Here is a 9,658-nt window from a genome sequence, read left to right on the forward strand (position 1 = left end):
TTTTCTATCAATTTTATGTGGATTAATTTACCTTATTTTAAAAAAAAAGGCTCAAGTCCTTACAACGAGTTCCTTCAACCTCTAATTCATACTTATGAAATTTATTATTTAAGTAAGACAATTTTGAAATGGAAAATGCTATTCACAGCGACAAATATCATAGTGAAAATTTTCATACACAGTTGGCAAGTGTTTATTGTATTATGTATTTGTTTACTTCCTATTTTTCAATCACACCTCTTTAAATTGTAGCAAATAATACATTGTGATTGACGGCTTTTTATTCTTAAAGAGATGGTGATATTATTTTTCTAGAGATACTCTACTTGCTCTTTTGAAATATGCTATCTATAAATTAGTTCATACACATTCATACATACAACTATGCACGTAAAGTGCTTCTTCCCTAAAAATGTTCGTAGTTGAAAACCACGCAAGAAAACGAAATGCACGTAAAGTGCTTCTTCCCAAAAAAATGTTCTTAGTTGAAAACCAAAACCAAATAATTTATCTCAAGTGATTAATATATTTGTAGTTAATAAACTTCAGCAAGTAATAAATTGTTTGTTCAAGAGCTTTACACCGGATAAAATATGACTTGAATATATTTATAAGTGGAGGACAATCCCACCTCACAAGTTGACCTTATAAAATTATATTATGTCTAACCACAATTTCTAAAATTGTTTCGAAAGTATACTTCAATTCTAAAAAAAAACATTTTCTTATCAAATTTTATTTACCTCTTAGTCCAATCCCAAATCACCAATACATCATTCCTTGAAGCAAATAAAAAAGAATACCACACAAGAAATTAATCACGATGTTGTCAAGGCAAAGTCTCTATCATCATAGTCCTCATAAATTCTTGTAGTCTATATCCTATTTTTGTATCAACATCCAAATATACACATATTCTTGTTCTAATAAAGAGCCGAATCTTGAACATATCAATTATTATTCTTCGTAAACAGGCTGTTCATTTTTGTTGGCTGGTGGTTGCAGTCAGTAATAAGCTTCAACCTCTCCCATCCTAAAAAAGTAACAACTTTTACTTTCTTATCCAACCACCGAACGACACGTCAGCAAATAAGAGAAAAATAAATTAGTCGTAGCTGTTTCTTTCCGTTTTCACTCTTCCACTCAACACTACACTGTTCATTCTTATGGTTATGTTATGTTATGGATGCACAAACACACAAAACAGTAAAATTAAAAAAATATTGAATCCGGCTGGAGTTGAGTGATTAGTCTATGCAGTTGCGTATAATACCGATCACACTTCCTTTATTATCTGTCGTTGTATCTTTCTCGTGCCACTTTCTGTTTGTTTGTGTTTCTCTCTCCCGCGATAGTTTGAAGGAACAATAAAATAACAACACCCTTCACAACAATGACCATTTAGCTAACTCTCTCTCTCTCTCTCTCTCTAACAGTTGGTGATGGTGGTTGTGGAGAAGATGATCAAAATCGTGAATGTGATCAACGTAGAACTCAATGCACACTCATTTTCACAGAGAAGAATTAACACCGTGTGAAGTGTGAAGAGAAAGTTTTCAGAAAGAAAGAATGTTTAAGCTTCATAAGCATAGGTCTGCGAAATCAAGTGACAGAATTGAGTTCAGAATTTCTCATCTCAAAGCACTTCAGGTTACTTCTTTCACCTTTTCAATTTCAATTTCGTCTAGTTCTTCGTAATTTTGCTTTACGTTAATCAATGAACGGTGGTGTTATTTTGATTATGTAACCGATCATAATTTGGAAATTAGAAATGAAAAACATCGAGTGCTGAGTTTGGAATAGAGGAATTACAGTTTACATTGAGTTGTAACGTGCTTCAATTGAACTTTTATGAAATCGAAGGTTCGGATTTCGGATCATGGTGTTTTGTTATGAATATAGCTGCATTAGCATTTTTTTTTTTATGGAATGCAGACCAATGCTTCATGCATATTCAGTTATAAGGACTAAAATATAATAGAACAGAACCAAATCATAAAGTTACTTGCGTTTAAATGGTTAAATATTAAAAGGTATTATTGCATAATCAATTCACATATAAGTGCTTTTATGTATATAAATTATTTCTATAATAAATTACAAAGTCAAACTGATTTTATATAAGCTATCTGGAGAGTCTTGGAGAGCTTACGAGAATCAGCTGAAAATAACTTATGGACATGTCATAAGCTTTTTCCATAAGCTCTCCCGTATAAAGCTTGTTTGGATTGACTCATTTCAGCTTATCTATTGGCATAACCGCATAAGTTTTGTGAGACTTTTTGGAAGAACTTAAGAAAACGACTTATGACATTGTTCATAAGTTTTTTCAGCTTATTTTCATAAGTTCTTCAAGATATTTAATGAAGATAACTTATAAATTATACGAAAATAATTTAAATTTATTTTATCTGTTGTTGTAGAAATAGCTTATACATAATAAAGTCAGAAGTCAAAAGTCAAACTTTTTTTATATAATATATGATAAAGTCAAAAGTCAAACTGTCTATAACCTCGTATCATAAGCTATCAGGAATCAGCTGAAAATAACTTATGGACATGTCATAAGCTGTTTCCATAAGCTCTTCCCATATAATCCCTCTGTCTTTAAATATAAGCAAAATTGACTGTTTAGGTTCATTCATTTAATGATGTATGTGTCTCATAATGTAGACCACATACATCATTAAATGAATGAACCTAAAAAGTCAATTTTGCTTATATTTAAAAACGGAGGGAGTAAAGCTTGTTTGGATTGACTGATTTGAGCTTATCTATTGGCATAAGTTTTGTGAGACTTGTTGGAAGAACTTAAGGAAACAACTTATGACATTGTTCATAAGCTGTTTTCAACTTACTTTCGTAAGTTCTTCAAGATAGTTTACAAAAATAACTTATACGAAACTAATTTAAATTTATTTTATCTTTTGCTGTAGAAATACCTTATACATAAACGCTTATCATGATATGTACTTATGCTATAAGCTGCAAATAAGCTATTTATCCAAACGTTCTTATCGTCTCATAGGTTCTTTGTGTGAGTAGATAAGCTCAAATAGACCAATTCAAAGCCTAGGCTTAAATTTTGTTTTAGAACTGCACAATCCAAATGCTTTTATGTTTGAAATGAAATTTTGTGTGGCTACAAAAATAAAGGGCTGATTGTGTAAAATATCAAATACTAATTGAATTCTAATGTTAGCAGGTACCAAAGGGGTGGGACAAACTGTTTGTTTCTGTTGTCTCTGTAGAAAATGGTAAAACAATTGCAAAGTCAAGCAAAGTCACGGTGCGAAATGGAAGTTGTCAGTGGTCTGATGTTTTTGCAGAATCTATATGGTTTTCAAGAGATAATTTGTCCAAGGAGACTGATGATTGTATTCTCAAGCTCATTGTTGCGATGGTACTACTATCACTATTGCTGCTTCTTTTACTATTATGCATTGCAGTCCTTTTGCTGTTAACTTATCGGTTTGAAATAACTTCGCTTGGATAATTAAATAAAAGATACCATTTAACAGGGATCATTAAGATCTGGAATCCTGGGAGAGGCCACAGTTAGTATGACCAGCTATGCGAGTTCAGATGCAGCTGTTCCACTTTCAATCCCGCTAAATAAGTGCAACCATGGGACAGTTTTGAATGTGAGTTAGACTACTGAGCTATGTATTATGTGCATAAAAGGCATTTTCTGTCAAATTTGAGGGAAAACTACACTGAAAAATAAAAGACCTTGTGCTTAAAAATATAGTCTTATGTGTGTAGTCAGATAGATAGATAGATATACACATATGTATTTAGGTAGGAATGCTATTGCAGAAAAATGCCATTGAACAGAGTTTGAAATTCAGTGGTTATGTATTTTGCAGGTAACAGTGCAGTGCCTTACACCAAGAAAAAAACCCAGGTTTGTAGTGAAGGGTGATCTTTTATATAATAATTATAATGTCTATTTTTACATTAAATAGTGATCAATTGCAAATTTTCAGGGATCAAGAATCAAGGGAAACAAATTCTCATTTGAAGGCTATGAGTGAAAATAATCATGAAGTGACTGTCAAGTCAAATGGATCTGATCAGAGTGTTGAATCTTCCTCTGTTGGTGATGTGGACTCTACCTTATCATCACCTGAAGAAGTTGAGACTATGGTAAAATTGCAACATTCTCCCTTATCTTCAGTGTTCTGTTGTACATATGGTTCAAAATTCCTGTCCATGCATGCATATTGGTACATAATAATTCTGTGTCTATAACTATATTGCATCCAGTTAGTAACACCTGTAGCCTTATGTATGCAAACACTACCTTTTTTGGGATAATTTTGAGTGGAGATGGTAACTGCATTTCATCCTTTAGGTCCTTAAAGTAATTCAATGTACAGAGTTGTCTTCAATCAGGGTCTAAGAAAAAAGAAGTATTTCTTTATGCAGAGCTATCAGCTTGCACATCTCCATGGTAGTGTCACTGTTAGTCTGTCTGTCTTTATCATGATACTAACACTAATACACTATGTACCTTGGTTGCAGGCAGAAAGTCTTCCTGGTTCTGTATCAAATTACAGCTATAACTCAGCTGAGGACTCCACAGGAAAGGGAAATTTCTCCACATACATGAGTGATGGGCAGAGCCGGACGGGAAGACAAGATTCAACCGGTTCCCAGAAAAGTGTATCCCATTACGACTACCCTGTTAATAATAACTCTTCTCAGTCGAATCGTTCATCGTTCAATTCCCAAAATATGCAAGATACCGGTGCATCATCTTACAAGAAGACCAATGGTTCTAATAACAGTCTTGAAGCTACAGAAGACACAAGTGAAGAGTTACGAGCAGAAGCAAAGATGTGGGAGATGAACGCCAGAAAGCTGTTGGGGGACTTGGAGATGTTGAGGACAGGATTCTCAGATCAATCCAAAAAGATGGAAGGTCTGGAAATGGACCTTTCAACAGCATATGTAGAACGTGATAATTTGAAAAAAGAAGTTGAGCAATTAACATTGTCATCAGGAGATCCAATAGTGAGACAGAAAACTTTGGAAGATTCAATATCTCAAGGTGAAAGTATTCCAGAAATTGAAAACGCTCTAAAAGATGAATTAAAGTTTCAGAAAGAATCCAATGCCAATTTGTCTTTGCAACTAAAGAAGAGCCAAGAAGCAAATGTTGAGCTTGTTTCTGTTCTTCAGGAGTTGGAAGAAACCATAGAACAGCAGAAACTTGAGATAGAAAACCTTTCATCATTACCCTCAAAACTCAGTGCTCTCGAGAAATCTTTCCAGGTAAGTGAAGAAGGAAACATGATCTTAATTCAACAAATAGAACAGTTGGAAGAATCAAAGAAAAATCTGCTAGCTATGGTGCAAAAACTGGAAGAGGCATCGGAGAATAAAATTCACGACATTGAACATGCAAAGATTCCAAACAAAAAAACACTTCAAGATATTGAAATTGAATATGAAATCGAATTATCTGCTAAAGAGGAAGAAATCTCAAGTTTGAAAGCAAGACTGTTAGACTCTGTCCCAGAAACCTGCAATGGAGGAGAGACTGTGTCAAGAAATGTAGGTGATGCAGATCTTTTGGAACAAATCGAGGTATTGAATGAGAAAGTTCAGGAACTTGAGATGGACTGTAATGAGCTGACAAACGAAAACCTTGAGCTTCTATTCAAGCTGAAAGAAGCAAAGACCGATTCAAAAGATGGAGGTGCATCCAAAGATCTTTTGTCAAATATATTCAAAGATCAATCTTTTTCTAGCTCCGAGTCTGTAGCAAGCAACAATTTATTTAGAATATTTCATTCAGAAGACATGCTCCCGGAGGAAAACACCAAGAAGATTAGTAATGATGGTCATATTTCGATTCGAGAGCTTGAGACTTCTAAATCAGCACAAGAAGTCAGAATCACAGATCTGAATAATGAACTAACTGATGAAACATCTGAGATGGAAAACCTTGAGGTCGAACTAGAGAACGCTAAAAATCAATCTGCTAGGCTCCAAGAGAAGATTGCGGAGATGCAGTCTGAGATGGATTCTTCCATAGAAGATTTGGAACAAAAACTAAAGGAAACACAATTTCATTGGTCAGAAGCACAAGAAGAATGTGAATATCTCAGAGGAGAAAATCAGCAGTTACAAATTACCATTGAAAATCTTGAAGAAGAATGTGATTCATTTGAGAAGCTAAATGGATATTTGAGGCAGCAAAAGTTGGAGTTAGAGGAGTATTGCTCCCTTATGGGAGCCAGGTTGAGGGAATCAAGTGAAAGATTTGATGATTACTGTGAAAGAGTGGGACTCCTAGAAAAGAAGTTTGCTTTGATGCTGGAAGAGATTACATCAAAAGAGAAGAATTTAACCTCAGAGATGGATGGTATTTTGGATGAAAATAGGAAACATATGGATCAGGGTCAAAGCTTATTGAATCAGATGCAAATGGAGAAGATTGTGGAAATTCAGAACCTTAAACTAGAAATAGAGAATCTCAGTCTGAAACTTTCAGCAGCCTATGATGAAAAGGAGAGAATAGCTTCCAATGCTTTGCTTGAAGTATCCACATTACGTGCTGGTAAAGCCAAATTGGAATTCGCTTTTGGAGAAGTTCAATCTGAAGTGATTTTGTCGAAGAATGAGGTAAATGTGATGCAGACTGAATATAAACAGAAGTTGAAAGACCTAACAACTGAGCTTGCCGATTTCAAATTTAAAATGGAAACGCTGATGGCTGAACATGAAAAATTGTCAGAGCTGGTGGAGGACTACAAATCGAGAGAACTGAAATTAAAAAGCACTATTAATTCCCTTGAATCAAAACTTACAGACACTGAATATGAAAGACAACAATACATGGATGAATCTAGAAATTCGAAGGTTCAGTTGCAGCAGACATGTCAATTTGAAAATGAGATTATGGCTCTCAAGAGTGAGCTTAACACTTCCAATACTGAGAAAGAGAGACTAAAAGCCTCATTATGCTTGAAATCTGAACTATGTGAAGATCTGAAGGCAGAGAATACATCATTTGAACGAAAGATGTCAAGCTTGGAGAAGGCTGCATCAGAATTGGAGCACTGCAAGAGAACTAGAACATCCCTTGAAGAAAGGCTTATGCAGTTGGAAAATGACTTGAATGCAAGAGACGCAAGATGTGCCCAGGAAAAATCTAAGCTTCAGGAAAAAGCTCAGGCCCTTGAAGAAGAATTGAAACTGATTAAGGAACAAAAGCGAAATCAAGTTTCAAAGCTAAACAGGAAACCTGTTAATGATGATCAGAAGGCCTCAAAAGTTAGTATCTCTTTTTCAGTAATTGCATGCTATCATTGTGATGAGACAACTAATATGTTCTTTCTTTCATTTAGCAGAATTCTATTATTAAGAATACCAATCAAGTTCGCAGCAATAGGAAAAAGCCATCTTTAAAGAATGACAGAGAAATCCTGAAAGATCAACAAGACCCTTATAACAGCAGGAAACATCAGACTGAGGTGATATGTTTTGAATTTTTCTTATTTTGTTTTACCTCCTTGTCAAAGGTTGCCAAGTGTATTTTGTGGCTTCAGTGTTGTGGCCCAAAGAGATCATGTCAAATAATTGCAATCTAACTGGAAATTAAATATTTTTGTTTGTCTCACCTTTTTCTTCACAGGTGGAAAGTGAGCATGGACTTCTTGATGAAAATGTTCATGTAGTTGAAGTAGAACCTGTATCAAAGACTCAATTGCTTGAGACTGCAGTAGAAAAAGCAAAAGAAGCCATTGACATATATGAAGTTCAACTTAACAGGTCAGAGGATCACATTGCATGTCTTCAAAGTAAACACCTAAAAGCTTTTGGTCTGCTTGTATGACTCGTTATTCTGTTTCTGCTATTATTTTATTTTGAGACAATAACAAAAACCTTTATCACTAGGTGGGTTATTTTGAATCACTTTAAGAGGATATTTCCAGTCTCTTGAAAGAAAGGATGTTTGAGATTGGAATATATTAAGACACTTGTAGTTGTACAAATTAGGACAAATTTATAAGTATGAAATTGCTTTTGACAATTCTAGCTTATTAGATATATGTCTGTCCAGAATGTTTAAGGTTAAGCCAATAGGCTATGGGGTATTTTGCTTGCAGCGATCGTTATCAGGTAAAAGCACCATGTAAAAGTTTGAAAAGTAAAAGAAAATGTGAATTACAAACGATGATGCCAAATTTGTGATTAATTATCTTAGTATGGTTTTATACTTTCCCCAGTAGAAAAACTTATCCAAAAGGAACTTTTTTGAGCCTTAACAATGGAGCTTGGGAAGAAAAAAAAAAAAGGCTGTGATTTCAGTCTTCCCTCAATGTCCAAGACCAGTCTACCAAATAATGTCTAGTTCCTCCATAAATGATTGTGTTTTTTACATATACAACTATAGGATCCGATTTTCATTTGGTTCAGTTGGTTGTTAGTGAGGCTTGTGTTTTATTCTCTTTAGCAATTGGTGGGGTTTAGAACTAAGTTCGATCGACACAGTCAAAGTACACATGGATAATTCATTTAGGGATATCAGAAGATCTGTGGTAACTCTGCTGCTAACTATTTAAAGCCAATTATAAAGCAGCAAGGTATATCCATGATATACCTTTAGTTTAGGTCAGCATCAATCTATAAATCAGGATTGCAGGAATTCAAAACATCAGAGAGAAAAATCCTGCTTAAGTCATTTGTATCATACCTTTGATTTTAGGTCATGCATTATTGCTCTACAAAGTCATATGTGTTATAAAATTTCTTGTGTTTTTATCCTGCAGGTCATCATCTCAAGGCCGAAACAACCATGCAAATGGCCCAGTAAAATCAATAGTTGAAGAAGAACAAGTGACAAAGGAAAAGTTTGAACGTACAAAATCAATACTAGAGGAAGAGTTGAGAGATATTCAGGATCGTTACTTCCACATGAGCCTTAAATATGCAGAGGTGGAATCTCAGCGTGAAGAACTTGTAATGAAGCTCAGGGTGGCTAAGAGCAAAAAAGGATGGCTCTCATAGAACTATAACCAGTCTTGTTTTAATATTTTATGCTGAAAATCTCAGGTTCCTTATAACACGAATTTGAAGTGCCACATAGTTTTAAATCTGTTATAGGATGTATAGTAGTTATACTTTTGAAAGGGATCGTTGGTTAGAAGAGTAATACTGAAACCATAACGGTCATCGTAAATATCAGAAATTTTGAAAGGTAGATATTAACAAAGAAAATGATATTATGATTGTCTTGCAGCCATACTAAGCTCTTTTATGCGCACTTTATTTATTTTGTACACTTTATCTGGCATCCCTCCATCCATGGAGCTATATCATCTTCACTATATCGAACTAACTAAATGTTTTCTGATTCTCATGAGACGTTCAAACTCGACATCCCAACCCAATATCAAATATTAGCACTTATGCGAGACCCCCAAATATTTCATCTCATGTATATATGTGATAATTTGGTGATGTGATAGAAAAAAAATATTGAGAAAAAATAAGATGTTGAATGAATGTAGAAAAATAAAAAATGTATATTTATCATGGCTGATCTTGTTAAATGAGGATGACGAATTTTGTCGGCATCACTCACATCTCTCATCATGTGCCATAAAATAATACAATTGTTTTGACGGAAGTCTATTGTCGC

The 9,658-nt window shown here is 34.4% G+C and overlaps 1 protein-coding gene across 2 annotated transcripts; it reads left to right on the forward strand.

Annotated features, from left to right (window-relative positions):
* Window positions 1-1,145: 1,145 nt before the first annotated feature.
* On the forward strand, window positions 1,146-9,259 carry LOC11425600 (nucleoprotein TPR). Of its 2 annotated transcripts, none has more exons than XM_039827421.1 (9): window positions 1,146-1,650; window positions 3,206-3,403; window positions 3,522-3,644; window positions 3,870-3,907; window positions 3,990-4,149; window positions 4,528-7,287; window positions 7,362-7,487; window positions 7,649-7,785; window positions 8,787-9,259. In XM_039827421.1, exons 1-9 carry the CDS (start codon window positions 1,570-1,572, stop codon window positions 9,022-9,024), a joined length of 3,861 nt encoding a protein of 1,286 aa, XP_039683355.1. In that variant the 5' UTR covers window positions 1,146-1,569; the 3' UTR covers window positions 9,025-9,259. The 2 variants fall into 2 exon arrangements, with proteins under 2 accessions (XP_039683355.1, XP_003590443.2); XM_003590395.4 differs by having other exon boundaries at window positions 1,151-1,650; window positions 7,365-7,487.
* Window positions 9,260-9,658: the final 399 nt, after the last annotated feature.

The sequence above is a fragment of the Medicago truncatula genome, chromosome 1, assembly GCF_003473485.1.
Source record: "Medicago truncatula cultivar Jemalong A17 chromosome 1, MtrunA17r5.0-ANR, whole genome shotgun sequence".
Lineage (NCBI taxonomy): Eukaryota > Viridiplantae > Streptophyta > Magnoliopsida > Fabales > Fabaceae > Medicago > Medicago truncatula.

Coding starts and splice junctions, on each gene's coding strand:
- LOC11425600 (XM_039827421.1), top strand. CDS start 1,570: ATGTTTAAGCTTCATAAGCATAGGTCTGCGAAATCAAGTGACAGAATT. Junction 1,651..3,205: donor CTCATCTCAAAGCACTTCAG/GTTACTTCTTTC, acceptor TAATGTTAGCAG/GTACCAAAGGGGTGGGACAA. Junction 3,908..3,989: donor ACACCAAGAAAAAAACCCAG/GTTTGTAGTGAA, acceptor GCAAATTTTCAG/GGATCAAGAATCAAGGGAAA.